Genomic DNA, 15,209 nt, shown 5'->3' on the forward strand with positions numbered 1-15,209 from the left:
AATGTTGTTGTTGTTCTAATAGATTTTATCTGTCAATAGGAAAGCAAGTCTGAATGCTGTCACTTCTTGGCTTGCTCCAATCATCTGGGATGGAATATATAATTTAAAAACTTTAAATGAGCAACACAAGGACACCAGGATAGGACTGTTTGTATTTGCTGTGAAAAAGTAAGTATGATTGAATATACTGGTTTTGTGAGATAGGACTGCTTTTCAACATATCCTAAAAGTGTTGAGCAATTATAAAAGTATTAATTAATATAAGAAAATCAACGTAAAAAGTTAACTGTGATTGTGAAATTCAGATGTTTTTGCTTTAATTAAAAGCTGTATAAACACAAATCAACAATTTAAAGCGGTAGTTCCCCCTCCAAAAAATTGTTACCCTTAGATTGATGCTCATTGTGTCTAGGGGAATCGGCTATTTGTTTTAAAATCGAAGCTTTACTTACCGTTGTAGAGAGCGATCTTCTCCGCCACTTCCGGGTATGGGTCTTCGGGAGTGGGCGTTCCTTCTTGATTGACAGTCTTCCGACAGGCTTCCGACAGGCTTCCGACGGTCGCATCCATGGTGTCACGAGTAGCCGAAAGAAGCCGAACGTCGACGCGGCTCTATACGGCGCCTGCGCACCGAAGTTCGGCTACTTTCGGAAAATCGTGACGCGATAGATGCGACTGTCGGAAGCCTGTCGGAAGCCTGTCAATCAAGAAGGAACTAGCCGATTCCCCTAGACAAAACGAGCATCAATCTAAGGGTAACAATTTTTTGGAGGGGGAACTACCGCTTTAATATATTGCAGTTTACCAATTATACCAAATTCAATCCTATTTTGATCAATCAGATTATTTGATTGCCTAGTGGAAATAAGGTATGATCAATAACTTACTATACAATAGTATCCTCCAACTATCCATCGATATCTACTTCCCCATGTCTTTCTTACTGGCCAGATCAAAAAGTAATAATAAAAAAATTAAAAGAGGAAAAAAATGCAGCCATCACATCTAAAGGATTTTAACACACAGTTTTGTTGGTTATATAGGTTTTTCATGTATTTATTTTTCTAGTGATGTTCAGAAACAGCCCCTGAACAATGTTCAAAATGTTCTGACCAATGTGTATACATTGTTTTTACTAATATTATCATTCCCAAAATAGAGACCTTAAAATACATCTAAACCAACGAGCAAAATGTAATATATTGCTGTTTTCCAGTCCTTAAATATGGTCAAAGTAATTCTTCAGGCATTTTAAAGTGGTGATCCTGCTAGTAACTTCCTGCCCTAGGGTGACAATTCTCACTCACTGTACTGTACAGTATATTTGGATGAACCCTTTGTCATTCTACAACAGAAAATGTTTGGACTACAGAACACATCCTCCTCAGCTCCATAATATGGGGGAGGTGGTCTGTAGTCCACAAAGAGAAATGGGAACAATGCTACCTGATAAGAGTCAGTAAAGCATACAGTAGTGCACAGGAAGTTATTAGCTCACAATATTTTTGGCAGGATTACTGGTATTTTTTTTTTTCACTTTTGGAACATTTATTACAAATCACTTTCAGTAGTACAGTATAGTTAACAGACCAAAGGTGAACAAATAAAATGAATTCATTCTTGGGGTTTTTTATACACTTAACCACTTGCAGGCCAGCAGCTTATCATTACTGCTGGCCAACGGTTTTATTGTTCCCCTGCGACGTACCCGTACATCAACTTCCTGGTTTACAGGCACCCCCTGCATCAACCACAGCACCAGTTCATCAGCAGCCGGCTATGAATCGGCTGATGGCTGTGGCCAATCGCAGCACAGATTTGAGTATGTTAGTACAGTGTTTCCCAACTCCAGTCCTCAAGGCACACCAACAGGTCATGTTTTCAGGATTTCCCTCAGATGAAACGGCTGTGGTAATTACTAAGGCAGTGAAACTGATCAAATCACCTGTGCAAAATAATGGAAAGCCTGAAAACATGACCTGTTGGTGTGCCTTGAGGACTGGAGTTGGGAAACACTGTGTTAGTAAACACAATCGGGCCCAGATTTACTCCCTTTGCTGCCCCAAGCCTGGGTCCTTATATGCCCCCAAGACACACACACACACACACCACCATTCTCATTCTTTATCGATGACTGCTACAATAGATCAATTAAAAACATATTTCCACACATGAGAACACTGCAAATAACTGTGCCCACTAATTGCAGCCTGGCCTCAGTGGCCTTGTGAGGAATCCATCCCTAAACACAATCCAGATCTGGCTGTTTTTTTTTCTCCCTGATTTCACTTGCAATTCAAATCTGAAATCGGGAAGAAAAGCCAGTCAGCCAGCCTGTGAGTGAAATAAGCATGTATATGCTTATTAGGCACACAGTTAAGCCTTTGATTGCCCTCCTGAAAAAATGGCATGCTCCCCCCAAGATCCATACCAGACCCTTATGCGAGCACGCAGCCTGGCAGGTCAGGAAAGGAGGGGACGAGTGAACGCCGCCCCCCCTCCTGGACTATACCCGGCCACATGCCCTCAACATGGGGGTGTGGGTGCTTTGGGGCAGGGGGGTCTCTGCGCCCCCCACCCCAAAGCACCTTGTCCCTATGTTGATGAGGACAAGGGCCTCTTCCCAACAACCCTTGTCGTTGGTTGTTTGGGTCTGCGGGCGGGGGCTTATCGGAATCCCCAGATCCTGACCCCCCCACCCTAGGTAAATAAGTATGGGGTACATTGCACCCCTACCCATTCACCTAAAATTAAATGGTCAAAAAGAAACACACCAAACAGGTTTTTAAAGTATTTTATTAAGGCAGCTCCGGCTCTTCTCCCTCTTCTGGCGATGTTTTCTCCCACTGTCGGTCCTTCTCCCATCTACGGTTCTTCTCTCTGTGCTGTCTGCCAGTTACAGTAGCACAGTGCTAACAAGCAAAAAATGGTCTGGTCATTATGGGGGTAAAACCTTCCAGTGGCCAAGTTGTTAATTTGAGGGACATAGGGCCAGATTCACATAGAATCGCGGCGGCGTAACTTATCCTAGATAAGTTACACCGCCGCAATTTTTCATCGCAAGTGCCTGATTCACCAAGCACTTGCGATGAAAACCTACGCCCGCGGCCTCCGGCGCAAGGTGGGCCAATTCAAATGGGCGTGTGCCATTTAAATTAGGCGCGCTCTCGCGCCGGACCTACTGCGCATGCTCCGTTTCCTAACTCCCGCCGTGCTTTGCGCGCCGTGACTTAATTTTTTTGAACGGCGACGCGCGTAGCGTACTTACGTATTCCCTGACGGCTTACACAAACAACGTTGATTTTTAAATTTCGACGCGGGAACGACGGCCATACTTTAGACAGCAATACACTTGCTGACTAAAGTTAAGGCACCAAAAAAAAAGTGGGAACTACACTAGCGGCGACGTAGCGAACGCGAAAAACCGATGTGGATCGGCCGTAACTCCTAATTTGCATACCCGACGCTGGTTTACGACGCAAACTCCCCCCAGCGGCGGCCGCGGTACTGCATCCTAAGATCCGACAGTGTAAAACAATTACACCTGTCGGATCTTCTGGCTATCTATGCGTAACTGATTATATGAATCAGTCGCATAGATAGAAACAGAGATACGACGGCGTATCAGGAGAAACGCCGTCGTATCTCATTTGTGAATCTGGCCCATAGTCTTTTGCATATCTGTAGCACCCTCTACCTAGGTAGGTGCTAGAGGTTAGATTGTTTTAAGAGAGCAGGTCAATTTGGGCAGGCCTGTTTGTTTTGATCTCTGTGGGCTGGGAGTGGCTCAGAGTAGGCTGGTGATTCACAGATAGTGTCACTTCTCGGTTACCTCACTCTGGCTTCTAGAGAATTCTAGAAGAAAGGAGGGGAAGAGAGGTGGGGCTGTCTGGGGTGTTCTAAGGAGCACTGACTGATCCCACACTTGCAATGGCAGGGGGCAGGCCTCCTTTAAAGGGGTTGTAAAGGTTTGATTTTTATTTTCTAAATAGGTTCCTTTAAGTTAGTGCATGGTTGATTCACTTACCTTTTTCCTTTGATTTCCCTTCTAAATGTTTTTTTTCTTTGTCTGAATATCTCACTTCCCGTAAGCTTGCCCCCATCATCTGGCTGAGGATTAGTCAGCCAGAACAGCTTACTGAGGAGGAACATGAAGTGAGAAATTCAGACAAAGAAAAAAAAGAAAAAAACATTTAGAAGGGAAATTAAAGGAAAAGGTAAGTGAACCAACAATGGACTAGCTTAAAGGAACCTATTTAGAAAATAAAAAACAAACCTTTACAACCCCTTTAAATACCTAGAATCAACCCAGCTGGGGAGGAGTTGTTGGGTAGAAGAACTGGAGATGGAGCACTAGGTTATCTGGGCCCTTGAGAGCGCTCCCCATTCTGGGGGGTGACCTTGGACCTGGGGGTTTGCATGCAGGACAGAGCCCTTCTGAAAAGCAAGGAGGATCCGGTCAGGAGGCACAGAGAGAAACCAAAGAGGACAACAGGGGCTAGTATTACCGGGCAAGTCTTCAGGAGGGAATCACCAGTGTGTGAGCAACCAGGAAGGCTGGTGAGTGACATGAGCTATCAGGAGTGCTTGAGAGGAATGCCAGAGAGGACTGAGAGGAAACAGTCAGAGCTGGCTGTGGAGCCAGTGAGGATTGCAACGTCACAAGCAGTGGAGTTGGGCAGCTGCAGCTAGGAGGGCTGGCAGGGCCTGAAGAGGGATTACTGGGAGCAGTAGTCCACCAAAGGACAGTTAGCACTAAAGACTTCCTATTTTTCTACGTGAAAATAGCAAGTTCTATGCCCTGATTGGGTCAGAGTTGGGCCTAACCATGTACTAGCTGTGCCTGGAGTTGTGTTGTGCGAGAGAGAGGTTGATAGCCTGCAGGCAAGAGATGTGCTGGAGGAGACTGGAGAACTGTCATGTACAAGGAGTGTACATAGTTCTGTCCCAAATGGACTGTTTTATAATTCTACTGGGCATCTCATATATTCCCATCCCTATCGAAGTTCAAATCCCTAAAACAAGCACATGGACTGTTTGTTCTTTGTTTCCAAGGTGATTGGGATGTGAATGCTGGGCTGGGCAGGGTGACAGGTGGGCCGCAACTTTCAGCAGCCCCTTCGGGGGATACCGCTACATATCTCTGCAGCTCACTGTCATGACCGCTTCAATCTGTTGCTGGTTTTATTTGACCTGGTACTGATGATTTCATTATTTAGGTTTTCATCAGTTATACAAAGGGAAGATAAAATGGATAATTGAAATCCATGCAGCTTTATTTGACAATATCAGATTTTTTTTTCTTTTTTGTGTTTAGAGTATTTTTTAACAATGGAATCTTTATTTCCAGGTACATTCGGTTTCTTGGTCCATTCCTGGAAACAGCAGAACATTTCTTTATGGTTGGCCACAATGTTACGTATTATGTTTTTACTGACAATGTCAATAATGTAGTTAAGCCCAAAATGGGTGAAGGTCGCAATCTGCAGTTGCATGAAGTGTCCGCTGACAAGCGATGGCAAGATGTGTCCATGCGACGAATGGAAATTCTGACCGCCATTACAAAGGAGCGGATGGCAAATGAAATTGACTACTTGGTATGTGCTGATGTGGACATGGTCTTTAATGACCATATGGGAGTGGAAATCCTTGGTGACCGATTTGCCACAATGCATCCAGCGTACTTCCTTGATGAACCACAAGGATTTTCATACGAGCGACGACCCATTTCTGCTGCTTACATACCTTATGGTGAAGGGGACTTCTATTATATGGCAGCATTGTATGGTGGGAAGGTGGAAGAAATTTACAAACTTAGCACAGCTTGCCATAATGGAATCAAGGAGGACCAGAAAAAGAACATTGAAGCCGTTTGGCAGGAGGAGTCCCATCTCAACAGATATTTGGTATACAATAAACCTACCAAAGTACTTTCTCCAGAATATATTTGGGACACAGATTTGCCCAATGGCGAATTAATAAAAAGAAAGAGATTCTTAGCAGTACATAAAAACCATGAGGAAGTAAGAAACTAAAATGTTCTGACCATTGTGTATTAATTTAATGCTATTCTTTAGAATAAGGACCTTACTGCAATGAACATAGCCTTTCTTCAGTTTATAATGAGAGTTCATTATGGTTCACTTATTATGGAAGCTTCATATCATACTTTGTTAAAAAAAATTAATCAGGGATTCTATTACTGTTGGAATGAACCATTTTAATTTATTTGCATTTTGTTGCACAACAAAATTAATCTTGGTCCATAAATAATATTCAGTATACATGTGCCTTGGAATATAGTTGAACCACCTAGCTTCAGGTGTCAACCAGCTGTGCATATTTTTTTTGTTGAAGAAGAAAATGTACATATAATGGAGTTTTTTTTTTATCAGAAAAAAAGTGGTTTGACTGTTAAAATATGATGTTGCAGTCTTGAAAATCAGGTTCCTGCTTAAAGGCTAAGATAGAAATATCAAATATAAATAGCATCCATGTATTGTAGAGAATAAACAAAGAGTCACTGCACTGTTCAATTGATGCATTTCTAAATTACTAGCTACTAACCAAAGAGGCCACTGTTTTTACTGCAGTTACAACAAACACCATCTAGGAGCCATTTTGGCCAAGTGTCTATTTGATTTGACATAAGCTGGCCATGGAAGGATTGTAATTCAGGCAGTTCTGCAGGGACAAGTCACTCTTTGATCAAGGTCTCATGACGGACCGGTGGAAAATTTTCATTCAACCAGCATCTGCAGCCAATTGGAGTGACAGCAAAGGAGTTCCCGATGACAGACCACAATAGCACAGCTGGAAGGATTCCTACCCCACTTGCATGGATCAGTTCATATAATTTCTGATCAGCTCACTGGCTGATCGCAAAAAATTATATATGTATGGCCAGCCTTATGGTCCTTTCACACCGGGTGGACTCCGCCTACAATCTGATTGCTTAGCAGGGGATCTGTCATCTGACCCCTGCTGAGCAGGCAGATGATAGGTCCGTGTCTGCTATGCTTATGCAGAGCGGACACGGACACAGCCCGATCTCCTTTATAGGCGGATAGATGTAAACAGACTGCCTGACCATTTACACATGACTGCTATCTAATCCCTGAAGTGGAAGTGTCTGTTTTTATTGGGTTGGATGTATGCAGGTGTAAACGAATACAGAGGAGAATGGATGTTCCAATCAGGTTTGCCTGAAAAACAGACAAGAGGACGCGATTTGGAACATTCATGTAAAAGCAGCCTTGGACACATGAGGAGGGAAATTGATGACAAGAATGTAGCCAATTGGCTTTTACATTTTTATTGTCTAAGGCCTCGTACACACGGGCCAGAATCTCGTCAGGAAAAAAAACAAAACATGTTTTTCCTGACGAGATTCTTGGCAAGAATCTCTTGCTGCCCGAGTGTACACACAGTCCTTTCAAAAGAACCACGGTTCGTCACATCTTGCTTCACCCTACCTATGCTGTGGAAGCTACCGCGAATATGTCAAAGTAATTTTGAGCATGCGTGGGTTTTCACGGCGACAGGTAAGAATACACAATCTCGACGAGAAAATAGAGAGCAGGATCTCTATTTTTCTCGTCGAGATTCTGGCCAGATTTCCAGACAAGAAACCTGAAAGCCTCGTACACACGCTCGGTTTACTCGGCAAGAAAGCTCTGCCAGCAGTTTTCTTGCTGGTTCTTGCCGAGAAAACCGAGCGTGTGTACGAGGCTTTACTCTAAGCTGTGTGGAAAGCATGAAAGAAAGAAGCTAATTAGTTGCTATGTGCAATGGTACCAGCTGAGATTGTACTGGTCTCAGACACTTTTTAATCCCCCCCTAGGAGTCAGTGGTTCCTAAAAAATACAAAAAACATGTCTGATCTTTAGGTCTGTTCAAACAAAAAAATGATAGCTTCTTCTAATACCTACAGTACATACGTAATCATGCATATGGCTAGGTTCACACTATATGGGGGTATGGGACTGCTTATAATCGCATGCCTTCCCTAACCAAAATTGCATTGCTGTTAGCATATGTGTAGGGGTGCCATTAATTCTTAAAGGCACCGCACTGGAAACTGCAGTGCGTATTCATTCTCTGTAATTTTGAAAAGGGTATTGGGACCATTTCCCTGCACTTTATGTAGGTACAGCAGCCCATTCAAATGAATGGACTACTGTGTCTGCGCAAATGTGAACGCAGAAAACAGGCACAGTGTGACCATAAAAACACACAGTCTCCTGTGCTCAGGAGCTTGATCACTTAGTGAACAACCAGAGTCTTCCGTTGGAATAGGGAATGACCAGGGATCTTGCTGCCCTCCTCAGAATATTTGGTATTCTTGAGACTAAAATGTAAAAGGAAAAGAAGGGCGCACTGACCTAGTGCATTACCAATGGCTAGGTTTAATTAAAATTGTATAAAAAGTCATGAATACTCACAAACCAAGTAAAAAACAAGCATAAACATCACTCCATCAAAAGGATAGATGCCTCCGAAAGGTCTCCTACTGCGGTACGGACATGGTGAGGAAGGTTTTGCAGATGGCAGCAGGGGAATGCTGGAAGTTGGGCATCTTTACATCTTCACACTACAGGTACCCCCAGTTACCCCACCTACCCATCCCTTTATCTGCGATGGACAACAATGCAGATGGGACAATTGGCCCATGGTAGTGAGTATAGTAAAGGGTTAAGAGTGTTCTGGCCTGTGTGGTGTGGGGGGAGGAGTGGCCTGTGGTGGGCGGTGCTCTAGACATGTGATCAGTTCAACCATTTTACACACACGCACACACACACACATAAATATTGACCCCCTATAAATATATATATATATATATATATATATATATATATATATATATATATATATATATATATATATATAAATAAAGGGGGGGGTCAAAGAGAGGTCCTACTTTTGGCTCTGAGGAAGAGAGTTCGCCCTTGCAACGCGTAAGCCGTACCTGTAATCTATGTCATCTGGACTCTCCGGCTGTTTGGTTCCAGTAAGAGACCTTTCGGAGGCATCTATCTGTTCGATGGAGTGATGTTTATGCTTGTTTTTTACTTGGTTTGTGAGTATTCATGACTTTTTATATAATTGTAATTAAACCTATCCATTGGTAATGCACTTGGTCGGTGTGCCCTTCTTGTCAATACAGTTGGAACCACACGCTGGCCCAGATTCAGCATAGCTTGCGCTATATTTGCGCGGGCACAGGGCAACGATTTTGCACTGCGCCCACGCAAATATTTTGCGCTGCCCTCGATTCACGGAGCAGTAGCTCCGTAAATTGCGAGGGCGCGCCGGCAAACTTGCCCAGCGTAAGCGCGCGCAATTTAAATGATCCCGCCGGGGGCGGGAATCATTTAAATTAGGCACGCTCCCGCGCCGAGCGTAGAGCGCGTGCTCCGTCAGAAAAACTTTCCCGACGTGCATTGCGGCAAATGACGTCGCAAGGACGTCATTTGCTTCTAAGTGAACGTGAATGGCGTCCAGCGCCATTCACGTTTCACTTACGCAAACGCTGTGAAATTCAAATTTCACGGCGCGGGAAGGCCGGCTATACTTTAGCATTGGCTGCCCCTACTATTAGAAGGAGCAGCCTTGCGCTAAAGTAGCCGTACAGAAACTCCGTACCTGGCTTGCGCGGGGTTTATGCTTGTTTTTTACTTGGTTTGTGAGTATTCATGACTTTTTATATAATTTTAATTAAACCTATCCATTGGTAATGCACTTGGTCGGTGTGCCCTTCTTGTCAATACAGTTGGAACCACACGCTGGCCCAGATTCAGCATAGCTTGCGCTATATTTGCGCGGGCACAGGGCAACGATTTTGCCCTGCGCCCACGCAAATATTTTGCGCTGCCCTCGATTCACGGAGCAGTAGCTCCGTAAATTGCGAGGGCGCGCCGGCAAACTTGCCCAGCGTAAGCGCGCGCAATTTAAATGATCCCGCCGGGGGCGGGAATCATTTAAATTAGGCACGCTCCCGCGCCGAGCGTAGAGCGCATGCTCCGTCGGGAAACTTTCCCGACGTGCATTGCGGCAAATGACGTCGCAAGGACGTCATTTGCTTCTAAGTGAACGTGAATGGCGTCCAGCGCCATTCACGTTTCACTTACGCAAACGCTGTGAAATTCAAATTTCACGGCGCGGGAAGGCCGGCTATACTTTAGCATTGGCTGCCCCTACTATTAGAAGGAGCAGCCTTGCGCTAAAGTAGCCGTACAGAAACTCCGTACCTGGCTTGCGCGGGGCCCGCGCAAGCTTGTGAATCAGTGGTAGTATGCAATTTGCATACTACACGCTGATACACAATGGGAGCGCCCCCTAGCGGCCCCCGCAAGAATGCAGCCTAAAATCTGCGAGGCATAAGAGCCTTATGCCGCGTAGATTTTAGGCTGCAGCCGGTGTAATGAGGTTCCTGAATCAGGAGCACTCGTTACACCGGAGCAAGTCAGCAATTGCGCCGTGTAACCTATGGTTACACGGGCACAATTGCTTTCTGAATCTGGGCCATTGTGTTCTCCTCACTGCAGGGAACAGTCTGTCAACAGGGCTGGTAGCAATTAGGGGAAAATGACCAGGAGGATAAAAAGCATTTTACACTGAGCACTGATGCACTGTGTTTCTGCTGAGTAGGGATGAGCCGAACACCCCCCCATTCGGTTCGCACCAGAACCTTCCAATGGACCGAACGTTTGCGCGAACATTTAGAACCCCATTGACGTCAATGGGACTCGAACGTTCGAATTCAAAAGTGCTCATTTTAAAGCCTAATATGCAAGTTATTGTTGTAAAACGTCTTTGAGAACCCGGGTCTTGCCCCAGGAGCAGTGATTTTAATGATGCTTAAATAAAAAATAAAAAATAAATGAAAAATTCCTTTAAATATTGTACTTGCTGGGTGTCTATAGTATTCCTTTGAAAACGTCTTTGAGAACCCGGGTCTTGCCCCAGGGAACATGTATCAATGGAAAAAAAGTTTTAAAAACTGTTGTTTTTTTCAGGACTCTTTTTTTTCCCTCTGGCAAGACCAGGGTTCTCAAAGACGTTTTCACAGGAATACTATAGACACCCAGCAAGTACAATATTTAAAGGAATTTTTCATTTATTTTTTATTTTTTATTTAAGCATCATTAAAATCACTGCTCCTGAATCTTTAGGTGCAAACTACAGAGCACACGGCCAGTACACACCAAGTAGCTTTAGGTGCAAACTACAGAGGACACAGGCAATAAACCACGTAGGAATACTGCAGCTAGCACAATCACCTGCCTGCCAGTAAATTAGGAAGAACTGATCTAGCTAAACTATACAGTGTATACATATATGTACAACACCTGGGATGTATATATATCCTCTACACACTGTAACATTAACTGACTAGCTAGCCTGCCTGCCTGCTCTATCTACCTGCAAAAAAAGACACTCTCTCTGTCCTCTCTTAACCACCGCAACACACTACACAAGGCCGACCTGCAGGCGGCCTTTTATAGTGTGGGGCGTGTACTAAACCCCCTGAGCCATAATTGGCCAAAGCCACCCTGAATTTTTTGGGGGGGTTCCCAGAGACCTAATGATTTTTCAAATTTTGCGCGTCGTATCTTTTTTTTGGTATCCACCAAACAAGATACGACGGCATCTGTGTTAGATCCGACAGGCGTACGCCTTAGTACGCCGTCGGATCTAAGATGCAATTTTCCGGCGGCCGCTGGGTGGCGTTCACGTCGTAATCTGCGTCGAGTATGCAAATTAGCTTTTTCCGACGATCCACAAATGAAACACGCCCCCTACTCGCCGCATTTGAATTCCGCGCCCTTACGCCGCGAGAAATACACTACGCCGCCGTAACTTACGGCTGGAATTCTTTCAGGATTCAAACATTTGCAAAGTAAGTTACAGCGGCCGTCGCATTCTTGTACGTCGTTTCCGTTCGGCTTTTTCATGCGTATAGTTAAAGCTGCTATCTGGTGGCGTGCTCAATGTTAAGTATGGCCGTCGTTCCCGCGTATAATTTAGAAAATTTTACGTTTGCGTAAGTCGTCCGTGAATGGGGCTGGACGCCATTTACATTCATGACGAAAACAATGACGTCCTTGCGACGTCATTTTGAGCAATGCACCCTGGGAGTTTTGACGGACGGGGCATGCGCAGTTCGTTCGGCGCGGGGACGCGCTTCATTTAAATGAAACACGCCCCCTACTCAGCGCATTTGAATTCCGCGCCCTTACGCCGCGAGAAATACACTACGCCGCCGTAACTTACGGCGGGAATTCTTTCAGGATTCAAACATTTGCAAAGTAAGTTACAGCGGCGTAGCGTATCTCACATACGCTGCGCCCATGCAAATGTATGAGGATCTGCCCCTATATATTCTGTTGGGATAACTTATTGACTTTATTGAAACAATGAAATCCGTGTAAAACTATGCCTTTTTGATTGATTTTTTATTTATTTTTTAAGATATATGCAAATGTACAATATAATTAAAGAAACATTTTCTGTGTTTAATTATTTAATAACTTTCTGGTTTCTAATTACTGTATACACAGAGGGAAGCCTTACACTACACATACATACATAATGGGGTTGATTTTCTAAAGGCAAATCCACTTTGTACTGCAAGTGCAGTCGCTGAGGGGAAGCTCTGCTGATTTTATCATCCAATCATGTTGAAGCAAAAATGCTGTTTTTTATTTTCCTTGCATTTCCCCCTCAGATCTACAGCGACTGCACTTCCAAGTGCACTTGCAATGCAAAGAGATTTGCCTTTAGTAAATAAACCCCATTGTGTTTGCTGTTTGAACCACCACTGTAATTACACTTTTATTTAAACTTAATAGGGCTGATTTACTAAAGGAAATGAAAACCCCATCTTAAAAAATTGTGTGAATATTCACATTATCGAATCATTTGAAAAGCATCTGCACTTGATTGGATATTTAACCACTTCCATACCAGGTACTTACGCAGCTTCCCGCCCAAGCCAATTTTCAGCTTTCAGCACTGTCGCACTTTGAATGGCAATTGCGCGGTCATGCTACACTGTACCCAAACAAAATTGGCGTCCTTTTTTCCCCACAAATAGAGCTTTCTTTTGGTGGTATTTGATCACCTCTGCGATTTTTTTTTTTTGCGCAACAACTAAAAAAAGGCTGAAAATTTGGAAAAAAAATTACGTTTTTATTTTTTTCTGTTAATTTTTTTGTAAATAAGTTTTCTCTTTCAATTACGGGCACTGATATGGCGGCACTAATGGGCACCGATGAGATGGCACTGATGGACATCGATGAGGTAGTACTGACGGGCACAGATGAGGTGGCACTGATTGGCGGCGCTGGTATGCGACACTGATGGGCACACATAGGCGGCACTGATGGGCACACATAGGCGGCACTGATGGGCACACATAGGCGGCACTGATGGGCACACATAGGCGGCACTGATGGGCACACATAGGCGGCACTGATGGGCACTCATGGGCGGCACTGGGCACTCATAGGCGGCACAGATGGGCACTCATGGGCGGCACTGATGGATACTTATGGGTGGCACAGATGGGCACTGATAGGTGGGCACTGGGCATGGATGGGCACTGTGGGGTGGCACTGATGGACACTGGGGTGGCACTGATGGACACTGGGGTGGCGCTGATGGACACTGGGGTGGCGCTGATGGACACTGGGGTGGCAGCACTGATTTTTGCCAGGTTGCCAGTCAGTGCCCATTTGTGGGCACTGACTGGCATCTTTTTTCTTTATGCTTTATTTTTTAGACTTTTTTTTTTTTTTCTGGCTTTTTTTTTGCCCACCCTGGTGCTCCAGGGTGGGCATCCCTGGTGGTCCAGTGTGGCGATCCGAGGGGGGGCTGCGCTGATAAACAATCAGCGCGAACCCCCCCTGTCAGGAGAGCCGCCGATCGGCTATCCTCTACTCGCGTCTGTCAGACGCGAGTGAGGAAGAGCCATCAACGGCTCTTCCTGTTTACATCGTGATCAGCCGTGGTTGGACACGGTTGATCACGTGGTAAAGAGTCTCCGCCGGAGGCTCTTTACCGAGATCGGAGATGCAGGGTGTCAGACTGACACCCCGCATCACCGATCGCCGCGATGCGCGCCCCCACGGGCGCGCGCGGCATGAAATCCTGCAGGACGTTCTAGAACGTCCTGTCAGGATTTCATAACCACTTCCCGGACGTAAATCGGCCATAGGCCGGGCGGGAAGTGGTTAAAGTGTGTTAATTTGCATTTCAAACAATAGGATCTTGTTCACACTAGTGCGATGCAGGAACCCTGCCGCATCACACCCGACTCACACGGCAGTTCACACTGCCATATGCAAACTGCTGGGGAGTGTCAGTACATAATGACACAACCATTTAAGCTTGCATATCGCACTGCAAACTGTCAGTTTGCACATGAATCGGATCGCACATGCGATACAATTGTGGTGCGGACAAAAAATAGGGTCCTGTGCGAGTATAGTCCAAATACAAACTATTTGTATAGCTGAAATCGAATCGCATGTGATTTGCACCATGCAGCAGTGTGAACCGGCCCTAACAATTTACCAAAACTGGTATACATAGAATCTGGGGAAGCTGTGCATAGTAACCAATCAACTTCTAGGTTTTAGGCCTCATGCACACTGGATGTTAAAATAACGCTATATAAAATCGCCAGTAGCTTTGCAGTGAATTTTTCAACTTTTTTTCAATAGCGTTTTTTAGCACTTTTCCACGTTAGCGTTCTTTCGCGTTTTTTTTGTTGTTGAAGAGAATATTTTTTTTCTTTTCAATGGATCAAAAACGCAAAAAAAAAAGCTGGTGAGTGACGTTTTTGAGCATTTATCGATGTTTATCAGCGTTAGAGCGTTTTTACAGCTGAAAAACGTCTCTCGGAACCCACTAGTTTTGTTTTTTCTTTTTTACTGCTCAAAAATGCCACTGCCCAAAACTGCTGATAACAGCCTATGTGTGCATGGACACATAAGATACCATGATGGAGAGTTTATTGACTGTAGAAAAAAACGTCTACTGCCAAAAACAGCTGCTGTAAAAAATGTCCAGTGTGCATGAGGCCTAATTGTCAAAGCTTAAAGGAGTTGTAAATAAAAAAAAATTTTTTGCTGAAATTACTGTTTACAGGGTATAGAGACATAATAGTTAACTGATTCCTTTTAAAAACGAATAAAAATAGA

The 15,209-nt window shown here is 44.5% G+C and overlaps 1 protein-coding gene across 2 annotated transcripts in view; it reads left to right on the top strand.

Annotated features, from left to right (window-relative positions):
- Nucleotides 1–6,533, top strand: part of LOC120945845 (histo-blood group ABO system transferase 2-like) — a 49,569-nt gene extending 43,036 nt beyond the window's left edge. For both annotated transcript variants that reach the window (XM_040360360.1, XM_040360361.1), the window contains exons 3-4: nt 40–168; nt 5,351–6,533. In XM_040360360.1, coding sequence (XP_040216294.1) covers nt 40–168; nt 5,351–6,035 — 814 coding nt within the window. In that variant the 3' untranslated portion in view covers nt 6,036–6,533. The remainder of the gene's footprint in view (nt 1–39; nt 169–5,350) is intronic.
- Nucleotides 6,534–15,209: the final 8,676 nt, after the last annotated feature.

The sequence above is a fragment of the Rana temporaria genome, chromosome 7 (genome assembly GCF_905171775.1).
Source record: "Rana temporaria chromosome 7, aRanTem1.1, whole genome shotgun sequence".
NCBI classification, from domain to species: domain Eukaryota; kingdom Metazoa; phylum Chordata; class Amphibia; order Anura; family Ranidae; genus Rana; species Rana temporaria.